At 37.6% G+C, this 25,474-nt stretch overlaps 2 protein-coding genes across 7 annotated transcripts; both read right to left on the bottom strand.

Moving 5' to 3' along the window:
* Positions 1 to 6,712: 6,712 nt before the first annotated feature.
* Positions 6,713 to 15,693, bottom strand: LOC121266164 (serine/threonine-protein kinase BSK6). Of its 4 annotated transcripts, none has more exons than XM_041169903.1 (11): positions 11,076 to 11,572; positions 10,759 to 10,979; positions 10,514 to 10,649; positions 10,010 to 10,143; positions 9,812 to 9,917; positions 9,116 to 9,201; positions 8,729 to 8,917; positions 8,131 to 8,295; positions 7,676 to 7,795; positions 7,007 to 7,253; positions 6,713 to 6,804 (listed from the first exon to the last, which is right to left on the bottom strand). In XM_041169903.1, the coding sequence occupies exons 1-10, from the start codon at positions 11,155 to 11,157 to the stop codon at positions 7,011 to 7,013; spliced, it is 1,482 nt and encodes a 493-aa protein (XP_041025837.1). In that variant the 5' UTR covers positions 11,158 to 11,572; the 3' UTR covers positions 6,713 to 6,804; positions 7,007 to 7,010. The 4 variants fall into 4 exon arrangements, with proteins under 4 accessions (XP_041025837.1, XP_041025836.1, XP_041025835.1 ...); XM_041169902.1 differs by adding an exon at positions 15,675 to 15,693 and having other exon boundaries at positions 6,740 to 7,253; positions 11,076 to 11,335; XM_041169901.1 differs by having other exon boundaries at positions 6,740 to 7,253.
* Positions 15,694 to 20,883: 5,190 nt separating this feature from the next.
* On the bottom strand, positions 20,884 to 25,474 carry LOC121265614 (phosphatidylinositol:ceramide inositolphosphotransferase 1-like). Of its 3 annotated transcripts, none has more exons than XM_041169297.1 (12): positions 24,983 to 25,474; positions 24,776 to 24,865; positions 24,010 to 24,096; positions 23,852 to 23,920; positions 23,044 to 23,124; positions 22,233 to 22,304; positions 22,052 to 22,112; positions 21,862 to 21,964; positions 21,645 to 21,740; positions 21,501 to 21,547; positions 21,297 to 21,421; positions 20,884 to 21,223 (listed from the first exon to the last, which is right to left on the bottom strand). In XM_041169297.1, the coding sequence occupies exons 1-12, from the start codon at positions 25,013 to 25,015 to the stop codon at positions 21,200 to 21,202; spliced, it is 888 nt and encodes a 295-aa protein (XP_041025231.1). In that variant the 5' UTR covers positions 25,016 to 25,474; the 3' UTR covers positions 20,884 to 21,199. The 3 variants fall into 3 exon arrangements, with proteins under 3 accessions (XP_041025231.1, XP_041025230.1, XP_041025232.1); XM_041169296.1 differs by having other exon boundaries at positions 20,884 to 21,206; XM_041169298.1 differs by lacking the exons at positions 23,852 to 23,920; positions 24,010 to 24,096; positions 24,776 to 24,865; positions 24,983 to 25,474 and adding an exon at positions 23,512 to 23,797 and having other exon boundaries at positions 20,884 to 21,206.

The raw sequence follows: 25,474 nt of genomic DNA, 5'->3' as shown, positions 1-25,474 counted from the left end.
AAATGATTTTAGTTATTTAAAATACTATGAGATTTAAATTATGTTGAAAACTCTATTTAATTAGATGGTTTTATTCTCTTGAAAGTAATTAGCAAAACTTCATCATTTTATTAATGATAAAGGAATATTATTTTATAAACTAAAGTTAAATTTAAATAATATTCTATCTTAATTCCTCTCAATGCTTTTAGTTAAGTTAAATTTACGCATTTTCAAATCAGTATTTAAAGCTCACCGTTAGATCGTTTTGAAAACCCCAAGGTAAATGGTTGGGATTAAAACCCAAACCCCTCTTTTTTTCCTCTCACTTTTCCCTTTCCCTCTCTCTCCTCCCTTAGCTCATGCACCTGATGGCCTCTCCTTACCCACACGGCTTCTCCTCCAAGAAACCCCACCTAGAGCCGTTGTACACCACCAGCGACATCACCGGCCACCACGGCAACTCCCCATGATGCTGGCGAGTTCCATCCCACCAAACCTAGCCCCCACGCACAACTCCTTCTCTCCTTCCCGAAATGGCTCTCTCCACGGGTTATTCACCCATTTGGCCACCATGTGTCGTCGCAGCTCAGCCCATCCACCACCACCAAGCCCCACGACCTCCTAACAACCCCCACCGTCGAACCCAGCCGCTGTAGCTCTTCCCTAGACCACGCATGCAGCTTTTCCACACGCATGTGTTTCTCCCCGTACCACCGCCGTTAGCCACCCCCACGCCACCGCACCACCACCATCAGACTCCTCTCTCACTGGCAACCTTCACATAGCCTCCCCATGCCCAGCCAAGCCACCTAACCTCCACATGCACCCTCACTCTCTCGGATGCACTATACACGGCTAGATGTCGTCATGCTCTGCCCCTCACCGCCACCACGAGGCCACCATGAGTCTCACCATGGCCACCACTTCAAACCCACATGCCCAAACAGCCTCAACCACCATGAACAGCCACTGTATGTATCTAGCTGCCACTGTACACGATTTTAGTTGCCACCCATGAACTCCCACCATGTAGGCCTCCCTCACACAACCTAGATCCACCCGCTAGAACCCTAGATTCAGTCTCCGAGGTAGTCTCGTTGTGAGGTCACGACATTGGTCACAACGGAATGGTCATCCCCCAAACCAGTGGCTTTTTACCATGCTGGGTAACGAGCAATGCACGGGTTATCCCGACGATGGTATAACTCTCTTTCCCTTATCCTCGTTATTATGTTAGTTGGTTGGCTAGGTTGTGGACTGTGCTGTTAGTATTTATGGAGTTCGTTGTGTAGTGTGGTGATGTGATGTGTTGTGTACGTGAAGTGTTGGACATAGTTGGGAAGTGTGTTGTGTAGTCGTGTTGTGGACTGTGCTATGAAGTGTGGTTGTGAGGTATGTGGCGTAGTGGTGATGTAGCGTGGTGTAATGTGAAGAGGGTACACGTAACGTGTACTCTCGTGGCGTAGCGTGGAATAAGGAGAGTATACATGGAGTGTACTCTCCGACGTAATGTGATGTGAAAAGAGTATACGCAGAGTGTACTCTCGTGGCGTAGCGTGGAATAAGGAAAGTATACATGAAATGTACTCTCTTGTCATAGTGTGATGTGAAGAGAGTACATGCGGAATGTACTCTTGTGGCGTAGCATGGAATAAAGAGAGTATACGTGAAGTGTACTCTCCTGGCGTAGTGTCAGGTGAATTGAGTACACGCGGAGTGTACTCTCGTGGCGTAGCGTGGAATAAGGAGAATATACGTGAAATATATCCTCTTAGCATAACGTGGAGTGGAAAGAGTACACGTGGAGCACACTCTGTGTGGGCGTAGTGTAATGTAAAAGAAGTACACGTGGAGTGTACTCCATGTGAAGGAGTGATGCACCATACAGCATGCGTCGTAGTAGTGCATGATGTAGTGTGATGTAAAAGGAGTACACGTGGCGTAGTGTAGTGTGAAGGGAGTACACGTGAAGTGTACTCCATGGGGTGAAGCGATACACCGTGTGGCGTGTTGCGAAGATAAGGATGGTTGCGTAGTTGAGGAGCGTAGAGCGTGATGAATAGTATCGAGAACTGTGGAACAGTATCCTGAACTAGTTATGATGTAACCAGTAGTCCCAGTGACTGGTGTTACTGTGTAATCGTGTTACGTCTGGGATTACATGTGAAGCCTGTGGAACATTGTCCCAAAATAGTTGTGATGTGACCAATAGTCCCAGCAACGGGTGTCACTGTGTAGCAATGTTATGGTTGTTGTACGTGTGAAGTGACAGAATGGTGTAAGAGTGACGTAGTGGGAACGTGACGGGATGTTACGATGTAGCAAGAGTATGTGAGAACTCATACTTGTGATGAGTGAGGAGTTGGCATAGAAGTGACGTAATAGGATGTCAAGTGGCGTGACAAGGTCACGGTGTAGCTTGAGAGTAGTTTCAAGCTATGTGACATGACGTAAGGTGTAGTTGTGAATAGAGTTTTGTTGTGTTAAGTGTTGGGATGAACTTGTAACTGGACGAGAAGTAGGAAGGGTCTTGCCAACCAAGTAAGGGAAAGTTGGTATCAGAGTATGGAGGTTATTTATACAAGTAGATGTTAGTGGATTATATGTTGCTCTTAAGTGTTAAAAGGGAGTAGGGTACATGTGTATTTGGTTAGACGCGTGTGTGCAGGACGGATTTACCATATGTAATGAGTAATCTTTCCTAAGACGAGATACACGATGTTTAAACCTCAAACTTGGCTTAGAGTCGTGCGATATGCATGGATGAGGAAGATGACAATGACGAAGAAGCATAGCTCAAACGTAGGAAGCAACGTGTGTATTGCCTAGGATTGGGATGCATGACTTAATCGGTTTGAGTCATGCATCGAGATGAGGTTAATAAGAAGAATAAGATGAAGGTCTTAGTGTTTTAACCCTAAGGTGAATCATGGGATTCACTCTAGTGGATAAGCACTTAAAGTGGAACGTTGAGTTCTGAAAAAGTAGTGACCGTAAGTGGATCCACGAATGTTTTAACATAGTAAGGGACACGTAAGGTTTGGGATGTAGCCTTTTTAAAAATGAAAACGTGAGGCTTGTGCCTCATGCTTTTAAGAACCAATGCTTTAAGCGATGCGAAGAAAGCGTTTTAAAATGTTCCTATGAACTATATGCTTTATGGATTGATGGTTCCAATGATGTCTCAATGTTTAAGTTTGTGCTCATGCTTTTTAATGATGTTTTCCATAAATGAACTGTCTAATGAAAGAACGGAAGAAATGACTGAATGAATGAATGCTATGATGTATGAAAACACGTAATGGCCATGATGAACGAACGAACGCATGAGGGTACCAATGAATGGGTAGATTGTCATGCCGGGTAAGTAGTGTTGTTAGTGCACCCAATACTGCCCTCAAACTGATGGATTCCTAACCCGCAGCTACTGGCAGAATCATGGTCCAAAGGTAGATCTGCTAACCCTAGCACATGGGGCATAATAGTGTGTAACGGTCGATGGAAAGTGATAAGAGAATGCACAAGTCTTCGAACTCTTTAAGAAATGAAGGTACTGGTGGGAGAAATATTTTACGAAAAGAAAACCGTCCCTTTTAATAAAATCCCCGCCTAGTGACGTTTTCAAAACGAATGTATGCTTCTTGTCTTTTATGTATGTACGTATGAGTGATGAATGCATAATTGAAATCCTATGCTGCTATATCTTTACAGTAGAAGTAATGCTTATTGAGTATTCGACTCATTTTAGTTTTTATGTATGTCCCTCTCCCTTTAGGAACTAAATGAGCAGAACGCGTCTGGATGGACATGGCCATAGGGGAAGAGCACATAAGTCTAAGCATGAGAGTTTTAAAAGTATGAGAGGCCCTTTTTATTCTAAGTTTGATGTTTTTCCTGTAAACCTCTTTTATTCTCAAATCACGTTTTATTTTATAACGTAAAGTCTTGCATCCTGGGTATGGAAGTAAAATTTTTTAAATCAAACAATAATTCCCTTCGTCCTTTGTAAAATCATTTTTATAAAAAGTCTCACCACAAGGATGTGTGTTACATAGTCAAATTTGAATCCAATGGAAAACATAATGCATCTCCATTGTCTCTTACTCCATCCTCATAAATGGTTCTCCTTATGGTTTTTGCAAACCCACATGAGGAATAAGGCAAAGAGACCCACTTTTTCCTTTCTTGTTCATCTTAGGCAGTGAAGTTCTATCTAGGCTCATCACCAGAGAGGTCAATAGAAACCTTTTTAAGGTATTAAGTTCAGCAGAGATGGCCCCATAATTTCCCATTTACTATTTGCTGAAGACCTAATCATCTTTAATAAAGCCACCATCCAATTTGCTCAAACAATTCTTAACTGTCTAAATACCTACTCTTCATGGTCTGGTCAAAGAATCCCCCCATCCACTTCAGTGCTAACACCTGCCCCAACACAATCTCCTCCATTACATTCATTCTCCAATTCAAAAAAAAAAAAAAAAAAAAAACACCCCTAAAGCGTCTAGGACTCCCACTCTCATTTAGTAAATCGAAAAAAACGTCGGTTCACTTATATAATAGAGGAGTTCAAACAAGATTGAGTGGCTAGAGCTCAAAACTTCTATCCCAGGCAGGTCGTACCACACTGCTCAAATCAATTGCTAGCTCAATCCCATCGTACACCATGTCTTCTTCAAGCCTTCCCAAATCAACATGCAAAAAAATAGATTCTCATATGAAGAATTTTTGGTGGGGTTTCAAACTAAACAAAAACATCCAACTTCATTCCAAAAGCTTGGCACTCCATATGCCAACCAAAATCCAAAGAAGGACTGGTGCTCAAGCTAAAATCCAACTTCAATCAAGCTCTTATCTCTAAGATCGGATGGAACATCTATGCAAAAAAACCAAATCCATGTCACCAATTCCTCTCCTCAAGATACTTGAAATCCTCATCATTCCTTGAAGTAACTCCAAAATCCACTAACTCTTAGGTCTGGAAATGTATCCTAAAGGCTAAACCTCTTATTCAGGCAAATTTTTGCTACCAATTTGTGAATGGTACACCAACCAAAGTGTGGAATGACCCTTGGATCCTCTCACTTGAATCCTTTAAGGGTGTGTTTGACAAGTGAGAGTACTTGAGGTACTCTCATTACTATTCTTTACTTTATTATTACTTTTTACCTACTTTTCTACTATTCATTACTTTTTACCTACTTTTTAATATTTTATTATTACTTTTTTATTACTTTTTCACTACTATTCACAAACATTCTCAACACTTCTCAAGTATTCTCACTACCCAAACCAAGAAAAGACACGTCCATCTTTATGAACCCAAACCTCATTATCTCAGCATTGATGCTTAACAACTCCTCGCTATAATGATATTCTCATTGCTGCCCTTTTCAATCAAGAAAGTGCCAAAGAAATCATCAAAATCCCCTTACCACAATTCACACTACCCCACATGCATGACAAGCCTATCTGGCTCAACCACAACTCATGTAACTTTTCTGTCAAATCAGCTTATGAGTATATCATCTCTCAGCAAAATGGTTCCCAACCTATCAGATCTCCTTTTTCCAAATCTAACTAGGAAAAATTATGGAAAATAAAAATTCAAGACATAATGAAGTTGTTCCTTTGGAAAGTCATCTCCAACATTCTTCCCACAAAGAGCTAGGCTGAAACTTCCATAGTCACTATCTGAAAATGATTATCTCCGTCCCATATGTCATACAGAAGAAGAAACAACTGACCACCTCTTCCTAAAATGTGCACACTCATGTATTCTTTTGAGACTTTCCCCTTGGCCACTCAATATCTCATCGTTTGCTACTTCTTCTCTACAAGAATGGCTCAAATTGATCTTAGATCCCACAAAACTACTGAATTCCAACAGAGAGTAGTACCATAATTTCCAACTTTTTTCAATTATTGCCATAGATTTCAATAAATCTAACTTTTGGAGAAGCCATGGCAACTAAGCTGGCAATTGAGGAAGCTACACAGCGATATCATCATTGAAGAAGATAGCCAAGTGATTACTAATACAATTCTAAATCTCATTACATCTCTAGATTGGACCATCTCTAATATACTCACATACATCTTAGTGCCACTCAAGTCCTTCCAGAGTGGGAGTGCACAGAAAATTCATCGAAACCAAAAGTGATGGCCGCATCAACTAGTGCAATGGGCCGCAACAAATAATGTGTTTGGCTTTATACTCTTATAAAATTACCCAAATGTTTTAAAACCCGCCCCCCCCCCCAAAAAAAAAAAGGGTCTGTAATAACTTTTTAAGGTGCCTCTATATTATTCTAATACTATTTGTCAAGAAAAAAAAAATACCTTCTCCCAGTATCTACTAGAAATGACGTAAACCTAACTTTTAGTCTTTTACACCGTCCAATTAAAAGGGGTGACCGAATCCCGGTGGATCCAACCAACCTAGTGCAGGGTGGTCAAAGATCCGCCTTGTCCACCACGGAGCCGGAGCAAGGTATTGGGGTGGATCTGGTCACTTCTAGGTTATCTTGCTGCTGCCTTGCAAAAAAACTCATTTATTTTGTATATTTGTTACGTTTAATGGAAAACAAAAAACATAACATTGCTCTTCTTAGGACTAAAAACGGCAGTCGCATGCCGACAATTACAGGGTCGTTGCTAAAAACAAGGCCGAAAAGGCCAGTGCCTCCCCATCTGAAAGAAAACTTAGCAGTCATCTCAATAACCCAAAAAACAACAGGTGGAAGGAATCCACGCATTTGCAGAACTATACGACGGAGATCTTCCCATTATGATCATTGACAGGGACCAGTGGACTCTTGCCAGATTACAATAAACATCCGAAACATAATAATTAACCAACAGTGATTTTTCCGAGAGTCTTTTGATGCAGCAATAAGCTCAAAATGGCAAAAGACAGCAAATGAAGGATAGATACAAAAGACTAAGCATGACTATTTGGAAAATTAAAAAAGTGAGGAAAAAAAAAAGCCACTAAAATGAAAACTGAAAAGAAAATCTATACACTATTAAGTTTTGTTTCTTTTGGATTCCAAGTTTGTGCCATCTTTGAGTGTCTCTTGTGCATCATTATCCATCCCAAGCTTGAAGAGACAAGCTGCTTGAAGATATAAAGCAGTAGGCCACTCAGGAGACACCACCTGAGCTTGCATAGCATCCCCAAGAGCTTCCTGCGGCATCTCGCACATCAAGTAAGATAAACAGCGCCTAGCATACACAGTGGGTGATACCATGGTCCCGCCATCTATGAACTACACAAGACAAAGAACATCTCAAGCCTTTTGCACAAACCGGCAAGATTTGAAAACAAAAAGAAAAAACCCGGCCAAATGAACCCAATTCTTAAATGTCTATGACTACATGCACTTCAGATGCTACTAACCAGAAAGCTCCTATACCTCAACATGTACTCAATCTTATGCACATTTTCCATGTCTCTATGCTTTTGCAAATCACTACATTTTCACAAATATGCTCTGCAAAACATTCTAAAATGTATCATACACATAAATGAGACCAATTTAGTTTGGCAAACCACTACTCAATCTGCCTTTCAGATGCACATGACAACAGAAAGCACATTTCTTTGCTCTATAATTTTGCATTGCACAAGTTATGTGCACCCAATTAGCCAGCCCAGCCCAAAATGATTTCTAGAGAGCTGGGGACTTACTTTTGTATATCGATCAATGGCAGTCTCAAAGTCCTTAGCTCGAAAGGCTGTATCTCCATGCTTCTTACAATTCAAGGTCTCCTGCATTTGACTTGTCCACATTTGAAAAGAAAGCTGCAACTTGAAAAGTAGTCGAGCAGAATCAGAACAAAAGTGTAGTGAAAAGAGGAAAAAACAGTTCAAAGGATAAAATACATTAGCGTTGACATGTCAATAATATATTGTCCAAGGAAATGGCATTTTGTGATTTTACATTTTCGGTTTCCTTTTTTTTTTTTTTTGGGGGGGGGGGGGGGGGGGAAGAGAGAGAGAGAGAGAGAGGGAGAAAGAGAGAGAGAGAGAAGAGAGTAAGTGGAGAAATGAAAATTCAGCTGATAATGTTTATTCAAAAGTTGATATCCACATATTTCAAAATTTAACAAAGAAAATGGAGTGCAGGAAATGCAGTAGCAAACCTCATTGGCAATCCCCTCATCATCCTTGTATCCCAGCTTCTCCAATATTTCATGTATGGCAGTAAGATCCATTCTCAAGCAAGCATCACCGAAAGGTGTTAATGTCAGTTGCTGTATGGAGGATGCAGTTTCTTGCCGGATACCCATTAAAACATATGATGGAACCTGATAGAATAGGATTGAATGAGAAATTAGTCTTCCCAGGGGAGTTTTAACAAACAATATAGCTTCTCACGGATATTTAAATTTGAGACAAACAAAAATCATGAGCAAAGACCATGTTAAACTTCGCTTTTCCATTGGTGTTTTTCTCTTGTTTACTACTTGCGTGCATGGGTTATGCACCCTTGATGTTTATATATAAATTTTTTATTGTTCAAAAAAGAAGTAAGAAGAAAAGGAACAAGGCTAAACCCATGATTGAGAAAATTATAACATCACTTTTTTAGAAGAATAAACCACATTGATGATGGGAACATGGAAATAATGTTCCCATCATCAATGTGGAAGATACAAAATGGTTCTGATGAAGAAACAACAAGACAAATCTACAAACTATGACACATAAAGAGATTTATCAAATATTGGGGGGGAGTACCTCTGTTTCTTTCTGAAGGGACATGAGAGCAATGACAAGGGACTTAGCATTTGGCCTCTCACGAGCTTCGTACTGCAAACAACGGGAAGCTAAACGCACCAGCTCAGTTCCATCATCATTAGAGAAATGACCCTCCAAAGCAGAATCCATCAGCATTAGAAAATTCTTGCCACGGATCAGGTCAAGTGCCTACGAGCAAAACAGAGATTGTGGAAACCCAAATTTTGAAATGTACTCCAATTTAATTGAAAATGATTTTACTCATGCACCTTATATCAAACTAATATTGAACAATACTTATGACATTGTATGCTGTACAAAATCTGTCTATTTTGCAACCAATAAATACAGGAAGATTTGAGAATGAGAACTTCGAAGAAAACCTACATGACTCGGTGGGATATGTTTCCCACTCAGAAGATCTAACAGCATGGTCCCAAAGCTGTAAACTACACTTTCTGCAGTCACCCTACCTGCAAAGTATAGAAACAAAATAAATTCTGAACTTTGCTTTTGCTTTAACTGAAAACCAAATGATGCATGTGTACACTTATTGTTTACACTTGCTTCATACCATATTACATAGGAACTTCTTGATTAGCTTTTCTTTTTGTATTGCAGTAACCTTTATAAGAGCCACAATTTATGTCGATGAATATGAATATAGCTATGTTGTAAAAGAAAAAAATTATTCAAGCTCCATGTTTGAGAGTTCTAGATAAAGAAAAGACAGAGAAAGAGAGAGAGAAAGAGTTTAGCCGTTTATTATTACAAAGACATATCAAGCTGCCAACTGAAGTATCAAATTAGATAAGGAAAAACCTAAAAAATATTCCAAAAAATTAGACAAGCAACCATAATGCAGTTACTAATGCAATTAAATCCCATATGGCTCCTAGTTCGTTCATATTTACTAAATATGCTTCTAATCTGAAACAGAACTTTCTTTGATAGTGGCACAACATTTCCAGTCTTAACCCTTGCTCATTAAATCCAAAAATACTGTATCTTGATTAAAAATGTGTTCTAACATTCATGTAAAAAATAACCGATTGGACAAATCTTGTAACAAAGTATATGTACCAGTCCTCAAGTACTCTGGTGGGGTGAAAGCCAAGTTCGTGCTGTAACTCTTGCCATCTCTGCTATTCTTCATAAGGCCAAAGCAAGACAACCTCGGATTGCCATCCTGTTCAGCAGCCGACCCAAAATTAAAAAACCAAAGCAATATCACAGATTTGAAAAGCCGAGCAAAATATTTGTGTAGAAAACCACCATAACCTGATCAAACAAGACCCTGTACGCATTGAGATCATGGTACAATGCCCGTCCTTTGCTGCTGCAATATTCCAGCGCTTGTGCCAGATAAAGCGCCACCCTCAACCTCATTGCCCATCTCATGGGCTGGGCCTCCCCTATTACCAATTCAAAGGCAGAGTCCATAACCCAAAGCAAACAGAACGGACCACTTTTAGCGACAGGTTACCATGAAAAAATAACCAAATGCTGGGTACCTTAGTTCTACTACTACAGGTGGTCAGAGGATCAAGATCTTCAGATTCGCAAATTCCTAACCATTTTTTTAGAAGTTTCATACTTAATCATCAAAATATGAACCCTTTAAGTAAATATTATGGTAGATTTTAGAGTTGACTAAAAGAACTCAAGGATCCTAATCATCCAGGGATGGAAGCTAAAACGTTCAATGTAAGGAGATGAAGAAAAGAGACAGTTACTAATTACTTAGGTTTTTCTCGTTAAACCCAGATCAGTTCAAACACTCACAGTGAAAGAGATGCTTCGCCAGCGTTTCATTGGGCATGAACTCCGCTATAAGCAACCTCTCCTCCCCTTCACAGCAACATCCGATCAGATTCGCCAATCGCTCACTCCTAAGATTCCCCACCGATCTTGCTTCCTCCTAAACCACATTCAATGCCATCAATTCAAATATATTTCTTTGAAAAGTAAAACAGATAATTTGGCGAAAAAATAAAACGAAGTCGATAATCGGGAGCTGGTAAACGGACAAGGAATTGGCGAGAATCGGGCCATGCCAACTTGTTGAAGCGCTTAACGGCGACCCAACGGCCATTATCGAGCTTTCCTTTGTAAACAACGTTGGGAGCTTTGAGACCATGCTCCGAGACAATGTTGTCGGAGGAGAACCCGGACGTTGCGGCCTTGAGTTGCTCGTGGCTGAACTCGATGAAACTCGGCCACGAGTTTTTTTCACTTTTGCCCCCATTATCTGCCACCAAAAACAACGGAACCGGTCACTGTTAAACACACAAGCTCAAAAAAGAAAAGGGCCAGAGAAAAAATATGATTATGATGATAATGATACCGAGATCAGAGGATTCGAGGACGGAGGGTTTAAGGTGGGAGTGGAACCAGCAGAGAGAGAACTTGGAGCAACGGGCTCCCATTGGACAGAGGAGAAATCGGAGAGGTCGAGAGCAAATCAAATAAGAAAGGGAGGTGTCAAAGAAGGATTAGGCGGTGCTCATTTGCCTGAAAATGAAAGAGGGTGGCGAGTGCGTGGGTTTTGGATCCGAAGTTGCTTCCTTGAACTCAGCTTCTCTCTCTATCCCTGTCTCTGTCTCTCTCCGTCTATAAATCTCAAGCCGTAGTGGCAGCAGTGATAATGTGGATTACTGATTTAATCAGAGAAGGAAAAAAAAAAAAAAAAAAAAAAAACACAAAGAGAAGAGCCCATTTTTCATCTCATGTCATGTGTGTTGGAATGGAGTCTCTCACGTTTCATGTATGTCTCCTAAAGCACCCTTTTTTTTCATTACATTCTGCTTTATGCTTTTCTGCATTTTCATCATTCCTCCCTCTCTCTCTCTCTCTCTCTCTCTCTCAGAGTTCGTATTTATTCTATATTTTTAATATTCGCTCGAGCGTCTACGACTCATTGAATTAAGCTGAATAATTCAAGGATGAAATCACGTTACAGCTCGTTCTACTCAGAAGAAACGTAGACTTCCCGTATAAACTATGCAGTTTTCAAACACTTATCCTTCAAGTATTCTCAAAGAAATTCAAACCTCTTCTGATGATCTTACAATATTCTAAACCAACTTCTCAACCATATAATTAAAACTTTCATATAAGATATTAGTAAAAAAAAAAAAAAAGAGAACAACTTATCGTTGGTTGATATCATTGGATTTAATTCACAAAGCTCTTAAATTGCTTCTTTTTTAACCGTCTTTTTTGTGTCTTCGTTATAGAATATGTGTCCGTACTAATTTATTGGTATTATTATTATTATTATTATTATTTAATTTGATGCAATATTTGATGATTAGAAATTAAACAAAATTAAGAAAATATTCACGTGGTGTGTTTCATCCCCAATCTAGTGCTCTCTCTCTCTTTTTAAAAAAATAAATAAAGAGAGAATGAGTGACGCCAACGTGGCAGGGTGTCAAACTCTTTAAGTCTAGCCTATAGATTTTGTTCCTATAATATTGGTCGATTTGGATACGCGTTTCGTTTCGTTTCGTTTTATTTTATTTTATTATTATAATTTTTTTAAAATTTTAATATAAAATATAATAAACAGTTTAACTTTTTTAAAATTTTAAATTATAATAATATTAAAAAATAATATTTTATTTTATTTTTAATTTTTATCTAAACGAGCCCTAATGACTTTCAACGGGGGAAAAAAAGAAAGAAAATAAAAGAAAAGGAAAATGAGGTGTTAGGCTGGTGATAGAGAATTAGTGGGTAGGTATTAACAATCGTTATCCTCTAAGTTTGGGTCAAACAATAAGACGATGCAGAATCCAATTAGTTCAGGTAATGTTGGATTAAGACACCACTAAGTCATATCGAGAAATCATATTTGAAGTTTAATACGTGTAAATCTAGCTCATTCTCTTTAAAATATAGATAAATTTAAAATTCACATAAAATAAATTGTTATTTTTATAATAAACCATATTTTTTTAAATAGGTATACAGAATTTACATGCTATAAATGTATACAAGCATTCCACATTCATATCATACTTTTACCATCCACTAGACCTCCCTCTTTAACAGTTACTTTCCTTTCTTTTCTTTTTATTAGTTTTGCTATGATCTTTGACCACCATTTTTCCTTTTTTTTTTTCTTCTTTCTTCTTTTTCCTTTTTTGGATTAAGACATCACTAAGCCCCCATTTGGGTTGCAAGATCATCTGACTTCATCTCATCTCAACATCAAAACACCAAGAATACAAACATTCTTCAATTTTAAATTTTAACTTTTTTATCTAATTATTACAATTTTTCTAAACTTCCAAATAAACCATAAAAAACAATTCAACTTGTTCAAATCTTAAAATAAAAATTATATTTTAACTTTATAATATTTTTATTCAACATTTTATCTCTCATTTTTTAAAACTCCATAAAACATCTTAACTCAAATAATTTTACTATTATTTATAAATTATTTCACTATTATTCAAATATCATCTCATCTGACTATTCAAGTGAAGCCTAATTCATGTCATACCTCCAAATAGCAAATCAATGGTTTGTTATTTATTTTTTTTATTTTTTTGTGCAAGTATTTCAAAATGTCTAGTTCTTCCTTTACTTTTCCAGAGTGTATTGATACTCTCTTTTGCAAGGAAATAATTGTTGTCCAATTGCCCACATCTAAGAATGCAAAAACAATGCATGAAGGAAGTTCTTTAACCACCTCCTAGCACAATAAAGGGTAATGATAGGTACAAACTTCAAATAGATAAGTCTCATACAAATTTTTTATTAAAAAAAAAAAAAGGTCATACTAATAATAAATAATTTTTATTTTTTATTTTTTTAGGTATGATCTATTTTTTTACAAAGACTTGTATACGACTTGTCTATTTGAGACTTGTACAAATCATTTCTCTTAACAACTACCTCTACGACAACTACTATGAGACCAAGCCAATTGTTTGTCAAGTTTTACACTATATTTGTTGTTTTACATTATATTTATAATCGTGACATCATATTCAATTAATAGGAGTCATTCAAAATAACTCCTCCTTGAATTGATCAAAAATTAATGTGAGAATGAATGAAACCAAATCATTTATTATTGTTTTTAGGGTGAATGTGATATATTCAAATCAGGAAATCATGCATTCTACATTATAGGAAATCATGCGTATTAAATATGGCCTCATAGACCCTCTCACAATTACTATGCCAAATTATTCACAATTTAATTAATTAATTTTATACCAACTCACTTCTACCTTTACAAAATGTGTTATATATTACTAATTATTTATATATATATATATATATATATATTTCCACTTTCAATATTACTCTTGTAACGCATATCGAGAGCAGGAGAGATCCACCTTCCACCCTTTTGTATCCCTGAGGCAGACACAACCAAAAGTAAAAAAGAAAACAATTTAACAAATAAAATAGAAAGTAGTACTCATGACAGTCTCAACCATTTCATCAACATAACCACAAGTACTATTTCTTTGTAGCTGATTTTTAGGTAGTCAGTCACTCACACCTTCATTTTAAGATTTACAAAAACAAGAATAAAGCTCAACATCTCATCACGAAAAGAAACATAGAGATGAATGAAATTCTCATAAGTATAAACATCTTCTCATCAATTTTTACTTTTAGGACAATTGGTAGCTTTATATTGCATCACTGAAGAATTATTGAATTGTGAAATCACCGTTTGTCATAAAAATTTAAATTGATAGGAAGGGATAGATTTAATTATTTATTTTTACCTGTCAATCAATGTTTTTTATTCTTAACAATGGCTATCGATATAGATGTTGTAATACAATTAGGAAGTTATAAATATGACTCCTAAACAAACAAAATTCTAAATAAAACTCCTAAAATCATGAGAACAAAAATGGAAATCTGTCATTCCCCACTTACTTTAAATTTTGGAAACCTCGTTGTCATAGAAACCCGTTCATTTTGCCGTGACCTTATTAATTAGTACTAGTCCCTTCTCTCTGATATTGCTTCTGCAAAACTTGGGACCAGAACTGAGCAAACACTACATTAAGATCCGACACCCCGGCAAGGATAACCAAAGTTGAAAGAAAAACAAAAAATCATACACAAAGTTTAGCTGCTATGTGTTTGACAGGTGGTGTTATTATGAGTACCACCCATATGGGGTTCAAGAGGACCCCTCCCTTTTTACAGAGAAAAGATGGAGCATGTGGGGGAGAGAGAGAGAGAGAGGTGGTGGTTACTTGGACATGCTTCAAATGATTATATTGCATTGCATCACTCCCTTGTGAGACATAAACATGCTCTATCACTCCATCTTGCTTCTCTTTATTGACCATACTTTTTTGGTCTTTTTAATTTACAGCTTAAATTGCGCCACAACTTTTTGTGGCCATGGCCACAAGGTGGGGGGGCATCACCGGCCTTTACCCTAATATAGGATGACCCAGTTATGGGACCCCAATGTCGTCGAGTGTCAACAGAAACACGCATCATGGCATCATGAGAGAGAGAGAGAGAGAGACCACATGAACAGAGCAAAACTAGCTGTGGTACAGCCCATATCCTTGAAAAATAAACAGAGTACAGAAAGGGTAAAGAAAATAAAGATCCAACATATCCTGGCTCTTTCATTAGTGTACTTTTCAATAATGCTATAAATTACCTTATCCTTATTTGCCTGTTTTTCTTGTTGCTGACGAGAATTCACTTTTATTTTCCTGCCAGTGATAGGAATTCCATTGGACATTTGTTCCAATTCCAATGTATCTTTTATTTTATTTTATCATGACCAAAAAGTGTAGAAAAGGTAACCTAAAGGTGTTGGTTTCAATCTCGACCTAACTATAGTAAACTATAGTAATATCCATTTACAATATATATATATATATATATATATCATGATCCAACGAACCAACTTGGAGCTGGGAAAGATCTTGAATACCTCTCTCTCTCTCTCTCTCTCAAAAATGAGATTAATAATTCTATAATCCAAGCTTGCGCAATTAGTAGCAGGAGAGGGATGCAAATTTTAATGACCTCAGTCAAGAATCCCAAAGGCCCAACTCGCATTTAACCAAGGATACGCAAAAGGAAAGAACTTCCATGTGCCATGGGCTATCATTTGTATGGGCTTGCTGCAAACAACCCCATACATCAAAGTACTAGAAACAGTTTCAATTAAAGAAACTCTTTGTAACGGACGTGGTGCTATTTGGGGTTTAACACCCTCTAATAGAAAAAAGTTCACCTCAACCTTCAACAGCTTTACTATATGAGCCTTATCGTAGGGAATATATTAAGCACAAAAACAAAAGACCTACCCACGACACCACAGAAGAACTTGGAGAGTTCATCTGGGAACCAAATTGCTGAACTAAAATAGGGGAGCCTCCTCTGGGAACCAGATTACTGCATGACACCACACCAGCCGTTGCCCACCAAATCTCGTCGCCACCACACCATACATGTTGTCGTTGCCCACACGTCGTCGTCCTCCTTGTGTCCACAACAACAACGGCGTGTGGGCAACAATGGCACGTCTAGTGTGGTGGCAACGAGACTTGGTGGGCAACGATTGGTGTGGTGTCATGTAGCGATCTGGTTCCCAGATGGCTCCCCTATTCTAGTGCGGTGGTTTGGTTCCCAGATGAGCTCCCCAGTTCTTGTGTTTTTGTGCTTAATGTATTCCCTGTGATAGGGCTCATAAATTTAAGTTGTGGAAGGCTGAGGTGGCGTTTTCTATTGGAGGGTGTTAAACCCCAAATAGCACCACGTCCATTCTAAAGAGTTTCTTGTGAAAAAAATAATAATTTGTAGATTTTTTTTATTGACATATTCAACACATCTATGATGTGTAGTTCACAACGGTTAATATACAATTGAAAAATGTCTCAATTTAATGTGGTGCTTGTCACGTCCCCATTTTTTCTTAAAATTGGAGGTGAACCAATTGATGTTACAATAGTAATTTAAATGATAAAAATAGGAAAATAAACTAAAAAGCTCCATATAAAATAAATTGAGTTCAAACCATCAAACTAACTCAGATTGTTCTTTCATAAAATTTCAAGGAAAAATAGCACTAGACTATTCCATAGACAACACTTATTTATAGCTTTCCTTCTAACCCTCTCATGTATCTTCTAAGGTTCCCTATTTGCATGCTCCTCTTTAATATATGTTAAATAAAAAGTTGTACAAGTAGAAAATAAGTCAACAGCTTAATAAATAGGATCGATTAAGCCGGGTGTAACATAGGAGCCTCAGTTATCAAATCATGCATAAATATTGAAAATAAAAATGAGAACTAAAATCATAGTACTAAACGTGAATTGAGAATCTTGTACCAAGTGTAAAAGCATTTCCACAAATACCTCCTCAAAGGGAATTACACCTTATAATAGTAGTTATCATTCCTATAAACTCATCTATATTTGGGATCTACACATTCTCAATATCATTCGGTGTAGTTCTCCTTCCCACTTACTTCTTTGTTTAGGGTCTACACATTCTTGGTGCCTTTCAATGTAATTATCATCTCCATACATTTATCATTATGCAAGTTTCCCCATTCTCAAAATCATTCAATGTAGTCATCTTCCCTTATATAATATGTTAACGATACCGTACTAATATAAACATCATATATCATATCATGCGATTAATTCCATAAAAAAATTGTAATACATATTTTAATGCAAATATAATCGTACCATAAATCACATGAAGTTTTTTAAAAACTCTTCTATGAATATGCCATGACAACATAGGTAAAAGTTCATGTTATGAAACCATTATTTCCTTATAAGCTCAAGCCACACATTTCATAATATACTAATTTGCCATGAGATGTTCCAACATTTATTAAGCAATGCAAAAAACTTTTTTCATCAATAACATTTCATAACATGTTCAATAAAATGAAAGTGCCCGGAAACATTTAATAAAAATACATATTAATTAAACACACTTACCTAGATACACGATAACCACATGATAACGACAACAATATCATTCAAAACCTAAATAAAAGATTAACATATTTGATAAGATTTAGGTATGCTGTCCTTTTGCAGAAACAAATAAGAATCCAACACCCTTAACAACACTAAGCGGGAGTTGCAACACTAGAAAAAAATCCAAATACCCTCTCGTAAAGTTATTCCATAAGCAACAATGATGCAGAGCCGTAAGACTTGAAAGTCTATTTTATCAACACTATACATCGTATTCTTTGGACCTTTGGACTTTATATAATACTCACTAAAATCAATTAATTTGTGCCCATATTCCTCCAAAACCATTGATTTAAATTAATTAACAATACGAGATTTTCAATTTATTATCATTTGCTCAACCATTCTGTTCACAGCACCAAGTAAAACTCAACTTCTCATATTAGATTATGTTATTTTCCCTCTATAAGTCATGTCTCAATCGCCAAAAAGATCATAAGACCTACGAGTCTACTCTCTGATGGCGATTCCAGAGGAGGTTGTTTTTTTAGTCTTTCGTGATCTGGTCATAGTCCTTAGTCTGGAGGAGTCGTGAGTGCACCATCGAAGATAGAGAAATTGTGTAGTAATTTAAGGCTGTCAGAGGAAAGAAGAGTTGGTCCTTGAGATTGCACAAGGGAGTGAAGATGAAGTACAACGAAAGGGAGAGAGAAGTCACTTTTGAACCACATCATTCCCTTGTTGGATTTTAAATAAAATCCGAAAACACTCATATCTCTTGTCAAACACATGTAGAAATATAATAAAGAGTGCATACTTATAGCCATTGGATAGAAGAGCACATCGGTATGATCTTCTACGTCCAATATTTACTTTCTAAAAAAACTCACAACGATGGAATGTGTAGCGTAAAAAGTGAATTTAGAGTGAGGGTCATGACCTTATATGACATCCAGAATTCCAGTTTTGTCCATCATAAAATAATGGAATTACATAAGTCCTCAATGAATCTCTACACATGAATTGGACCCATTCCACTTTATACTCATGACCTGACCAAATCATGGGTTTCAAGAGATGTGTTGGCTCAGTTATGTCACTTTTTTGATCACATTTATTGGGCCTTACAAATATTATCCAAACTTATATTAGGCAATTATACAATGTGAAATTCGTAATCTATGTAGGTCCATTAATTTAAATAATGTTAAAATCCCTACTATATCCTAGTGATCTTGAAAGAAACTTGCACTGAATCCATCGAGGCTAGGGGATTTGAAAGGGAACATTAAGCAAGTTCAACCTCAGCAATATTATAAATGTGGAGTCCACGTTGTGTGATGAGACTTGCATCAAAGAAAATCACACAATCAATACCAAAAATAATATTAACAGAAACTAACTAGAAGAGGATTTACCAAAACGTGGAGAACTAGAGAGAGAGAGAGAGAGTAACAAACTGAGAAACACGAAATGAGAAGAGATGACTGGTGTGAGTTGTGTGCTTCGTTCTATGCCTATTTATAGGGAAAAACCCCATTATATCGATCGGTGACTTAGCATCCTAGGAGTAAATTTCGTGCGTTACGATCGGCGGCACTATACTCTCCATGATGAAGTCAGCACTGAGAAACCTTTGGGTTCTTCGTAATAGTTATGTAGTTATGAGAGAGAGGGAGAAGTTTCGGAAGAGCTATTGCTGCAGATGAGTGGATTTTGTAGCAGCATGCATGGGAAGGAAACGAAATGAGGAAGCAGGGTTATGGACGCAAGGGGCTTTTCGTTCAAGTTGGATGAAATTTAAACTTAGGTGAAACTCACCATTTCCCACTTGTAGCAGATTGGGAGGGGAACGAAATATGGAACCAGGGTTACGGACGTAACGGGTTTTTTCATTCAAGAACTTGTCCATCACACAACGTGGACTCCACATGAATAACATTGCCACAAAAGAGATTTACTTTATGGACGAACGTGAATGTGAGTAGCTGAGCAGAAAAGAAGCATTTCATGCAGTACAGAGTTGTGAGGTGTGTCAGACGTGGTAAACAGAAGAGAAGAGAGGCAAGGAGCGGTCGCAGACACTCGTTTTAAATGAACACATTGCCTAGTAGTGCCTACCCAAATAAGTGTGCGAACAGATACAGAGCAGAGCAAAATATCGACAGGAGGGTGGGGTATGGGGGCCAACAGACAGGAAGCATTAACTTCATAACTTAGATGTAACATCGGCACATGTCGGAGCCATATAAATATGTAAAGAGTCATGTGCATCCTCGTGTCCACCTAGTCAACATTTGCAACAAGATTTGGATTTCCAACCTCCAACTTTGAGGTCATGCTCATTGCCTCTCTCTCTCTCTCTCATATTTTTTCTTCTCATTTTCTCCAAATTCCATACACCTTTCCCTTCTTTTAACTCCACTCTTCTCCTCCTCTTCCTCCATCTCTCCTCTTACTTGTCCTTTTTTGCAAACGATCTTTTTCTTGGTTTCTTTTTTTTTTTTTTTTTTCATTTTCATCATGTCCAATCATGTTTGATCCCTCTGATGCGCACTAGATCTTCAAGATCCATTCAAAATGTCAATGCACAAGTCTTTTGAGCCGCCCAAATTAAGCGTGAGACTCATATGTCGCTGCATATCCGGATCTCTAATGTGTTGTATGAATCGACTTTCTTTGACGAGTCCCATTGACCTGGATCGGCCAATCCTAAGCCATATTTCAACTTTGACAACACCAAACAATTGGCATGCCCCTTCCTCGAATGAAATCTCCAACCAAATCCAAAAAAGAAAAAAAAAACATGAGGAACGATTGGATTTCTTATTGCGGCTCGACCTCCATTCCCCCCCCCCCCCCCCCCCCCCCCCCCCCCCCCCAAAAAAAAAAAAAAAAAAAAACCAAAAGAAGAACAGACGGTATAAACAACCGACCCCTCTAACAAAGTGGTACCCAACTCTTCTAAAGTAGAAATTAAGGTCCAATGGCAAGGGGATGAATCAAAGAAATAAGAATCGTAGTCCCAAGGTTCTGCTTTTGCATCACAGAATAAATACTGGTCACTCCCAAGAGAAAACAGCCTTTGGCTCCAAATACGCTTAAAAGATTGTGACGATGGGTAATTCACCAAAAACAAAAGAGGATAACATTTGCATGGTAGAAATATAATCGAACTAAGAGACACATGGAAAATTCAAAAGGTACAAGCCGATGCTGATATTAAATTATGTTAACTAGAACATAAATGGAAGCAAAAACCACAAGCCAAATCCCATTTCCGCTGGAATAGAAATTTAGTTACCAGTAACATTGGAATAACAGCCCACCAGACGATCAACTAGGCTCCTTACAGAGCATGATAATCTAACCAGCAGTCCTTGTAGTAGTAGTTCCTGTCCTTGCAGCGGCTTCAGCTTCAGCTTCTCTACTATCTATACACTTCCATTCATTGCAGCGTCAAGATGGCCTGTGTTTCCATCTTCCAAAGTCTTGCCATTGAGTTGAGTTCTCAACCTCTAGAAAGCATGTAATGCTAATCCAAGTCACGGTCAAATGCAAAAATATTTTAATCATGAGAACAGATAAAACTAACAGATTCACTATACCCTATCTGCAGGGTCTCCTGAGTTTCCATTCAAGAGCTTATGATTCTCTTCTTTGGTCCTGCTATCCTTGTCCTTGATGTTCAAGGGTAACAATAATGATGTTGCTCCAGTACGATCAGGCATTTCTGGAGTACGAGCATCAGTTAATTCAATTGTTCAAACCCAATAAAAAATTGTAGCAATAACTGAGTCAAACATCCTAACCTGGCAATTTCTTGTCTATAAAGAACACAACCAAATTAACAGTATACCTGCACAGGAACCATTTAGTGAGCTACTAATAAATTGAAAAAAGAAATTCATTCAGAAACTACAAAAAAAATCTAAAAAAAGCAAAGTAAACTGTACCATGCAACAACGACGTCAACCGTGTAATGTTTGCGGGATGCTACAATCAAAAAACTCTGGACCACAGCAAGAAACCAAATAAACTGTTTCATCCACCTGCAGTGATGCATAATGACAATCTAAGATCAGTCAAAACCACCTAGTAAGGCAGCCTTTGGTATGATCAGCCAGCTTGGAAGTCAACCTTGATTTAGAAGTATCTACAAGCGTACTTTACCTTCGCATGCCATATTTCTGGTATGTTCGCACAAAGACTAGAGTAAAAATCATGTGCGATGAAAAAATCAAATCGCCACAACCATAAACTGTGCCCCGAGGAACTACATATTCAAAAACCAAAATGAGCGAAATTTGAAATATCTCCTGCCAATAAACCAAAGCACTTCAGTAATACAAGAGTCACTCACAGTTAATCAAGAGGACTTCAAGTACTCCGTCAGGACGAGGCAGCCTAGCAAGTTTTGAACCCTTCATAATACAACAGGAGGTTATTTGGTAAAAAAAATTATAAAAATGTTCGACATAAACGGTTACTTTCTGCAACATCAGGCCACACGGAAAAATCATAAAAACTGCCAAGGAGGCTACCTCACGACAATGATAGTTTGGACCAGGAAGCTGGGTAGAATAGAATGTGATGATCCGCAGAATTTGAGAAGCCTGCGGTGAATAATTACACAACAAACTATCAGAAAACTTGGGATGTCACTTCAATTCATGATATCTTTCCAATATAAATCCCAGAGTTGACACACCCATCACAACCCAACCCAACAAATAAATCATGCAGAACAACAGAATGAAAAAATCACTGAAAGAGACTAAGTCTCGATTCATCAAGGCAAGAGTTTGATTCACTCTTTCTTTATTATAACAGGTTGGTTTCTTTATAATAACATGCAGAACAACAGAATGAAAAAAATACTAAAGGTTGGTTTGTTACAGCTACAACACAAGTCGTATTAACTTATCATTTAGTTTATTAAGCAAGGTTTTAGAGCTACACAAAGGCATGGAAGCATGCATGATGATATTAATTAGTACTGCTAAGTACAATAATACCTAATCGAACTTTTCTAAAAGAAAGTTTGCTTCTAAAAGATACAAATTGTTGTAAACAAATGGATAAAAGAAAGTAGACGGTTATCAATCAATCAAACGATCAATAGCGTAATAGTATACTCTCCAAGGCGAGCACCTATCACAACTCCTTTTGCCGAACGATACACATTAGTGAGTGGTACGAGGCAGGCTCTAAAAATTTGAAACAACCAATAGATTGTCTAACACGAAACTCAGATACCATAATTTTACCATGAGTCGGCATCAGTTCAAGACAAAAAGGATTCTCAAAACATGGACAGCCCAAAATGACATACAAAAGATAATTGTCACTTACAACTAAAAATGCTAGAACCCTGCACCAAACTAAAACTGTGTAGATCTTTTTGCCCTTCAAGATGAATGGATGGAAGCTCCACTGCAATACAACATATGCATTAACAAGAAATAGTAAATATACTTTTCAGAGTAAAAGGGTCCTGCAAAATCAAAACTCAAAAAGGAAATAAACAAGAGACATCAGATATGGTGAATGAAAACAACCATATGATCACAATTTATAGAGCAGTTTAATGAAATGAAGTCTTATTTTTACTAGCATTCAGAATTGAGGCATTAAGCAGCTCATGGCTAAAGAATCTCCTCTATAGACTAAAAAAATAGTACTCAAATAATTTGTAGGCATCTTATAAGAAAATAATTGCTTTAGAAACCTCAGAACAAGAACTTCATTCCTTTAGAATAAAATCACTTGCCCGACCACTAATTTAGCAGGTAATTTCTTTGCAAGCCACCCCTCACGCACCTTATCTCCATGCCGGAATATAATACATGTTGCTCCAATCCAAGTTTGTCCAAATCCCAGATAACAAAGACCTTGATGGACAATCAATACACTCATGGAGCCAAAACAATGTAGATTGTACATTTACGTGCAAGAGATAGGCAAGTTTCACTGAGCATCAAACTTAAATTTATTGACATTGACTTCTATCAATGTGGATACAAGAGGCAGCAAGAAATGGAGAGCAGTTTGAATCTATACAAAGATGCGGCTCTTCAAACGGGAAAACATCATGGTGAAAGATGCAAACTGCCAAAGAAAATATAAGCAAGATAGAAAATGCAATGGGGAAGAAACTTACCAAGATAAAAGACATAAAAATGAAGGTGAACAGAGTCTCACTGATGTATGCTTTGTCTTGCCCAAGCTCCTATGTTCACGAAAAGATTAAAAATAAGAAAAAATCCTATAATAAGTACATTCCACAGAAACGGAAAAAAAGAATAAATTAATACAGACCGGAAGAAGAAAGAACCCAACATCCTGAAGTAATGGCCCGGGTTGATGAAGATAATGAACTCCTCGGGCAGCCAGACCATGTACATACTGTAGACAGAAGTATGCTTGTGATTTCTTAGACATGTGTAAGAAAAGAAGACGGCAAAAAATTAATCGCAGCAAACACGAACTTGAGAGAAAATTTCAACCGTATAAAGGTAGGATCCTTTTTTATTTACAAGTATATAAATGCAGTATCTGTACTTCTAATAACATCCAAAAACACAATGGGATGCTATGATGAAGAACTTAGCTGTAAGAACTAGAAGGAAGACATGGCAACAAGACTACCGTATTCAAACATCCTAGCTAAGAACCGATGAAAGTCAAAAGCAAACAGTAGTAGTAGTAATAATAATAATAATAACTAAAAACATTTAAAAGGGGCTTCTCGGATCTTGTTGAATGAAAATTACGCCAGATTGCAAAGAACTTCTCCTTCGTTCACAAACAAAGAAATAGACACAAAACGCAAGTTTAAACTTCCCCAAAAATGAATCGGAGCAAACATATCTGAAAGAAACCCAACAACATGACCAAATCGATTCCTGCATTTCAAGAAAAGTGCACAATATATACTCCAAATTATTTCAGTCAAGAGTAAAACAGTGAAAAAGGAGTTTCAAAGGTTAAGGATTTTTTTCAAAAAAAATCTAACATGTTATTTTAGAAAAATGAATATATGTCTGTGAAATTGAAACTGGGATAATCCATCAAAATAGAGAACCTGAAAAAGGAGACCGGCGAGAAGGTATTTCCAGTTCTCTAAAAGAAGATTGATCTCTGTCGACGTCTCTGCGCAAACTCTTTTCCATAGCTTCGCATCCCCAAACAGTAACGAATCAAGCCAATAAAAAGGAATCCAATTAATTGCATAATTTCGCAAAAGACACTACCGAATAAAGGGGTGGTAAGTGGGTAACCATTAACCAACCTTGGAAGCCTCGCGACCAATGTAAAGCGTCATCGTTTTGGTGTGCAACAACAACTTCCATACTACTTCACGACCAAACCAATGAGGTCAACATCATTCATCACCGCAAAATCCTCAATAGAGTCTCGCCCAATCCCGCTTCCTGAACGACGTAAACCTCAAGAGAGGAAAAAAAAAAAAAACCCACAAGAGTCAACCGGAAAAAAACAGCGATATTCAAAGGATCAAACAACGATATGGAGATTGAGATCCGATTAGAAAAATAAAACGATGACGATGAAGAAGAAATGAAAGGGCTTTGAGACTTCAAATTGGTGGCTTTAGACCCAGCAAGTTTATTAGATTGAATACAAAATCGAAGAAAGATAAAAGAAAAAGGGACCCTCTCTGATTCTCTCTCTCTCTCTCTCTCTCTCTCTCTGGCTGACTGCTCGGGCACGCGAGTTGAACACGGAGAGAGTTGAGAGAAGGGGGGAAAAAGAGGGACTTTTT

Source organism: Juglans microcarpa x Juglans regia, chromosome 5D, assembly GCF_004785595.1.
Source record: "Juglans microcarpa x Juglans regia isolate MS1-56 chromosome 5D, Jm3101_v1.0, whole genome shotgun sequence".
Taxonomy (NCBI): domain Eukaryota; kingdom Viridiplantae; phylum Streptophyta; class Magnoliopsida; order Fagales; family Juglandaceae; genus Juglans; species Juglans microcarpa x Juglans regia.
This window is presented reverse-complemented; position numbering and strand designations above follow the sequence as displayed.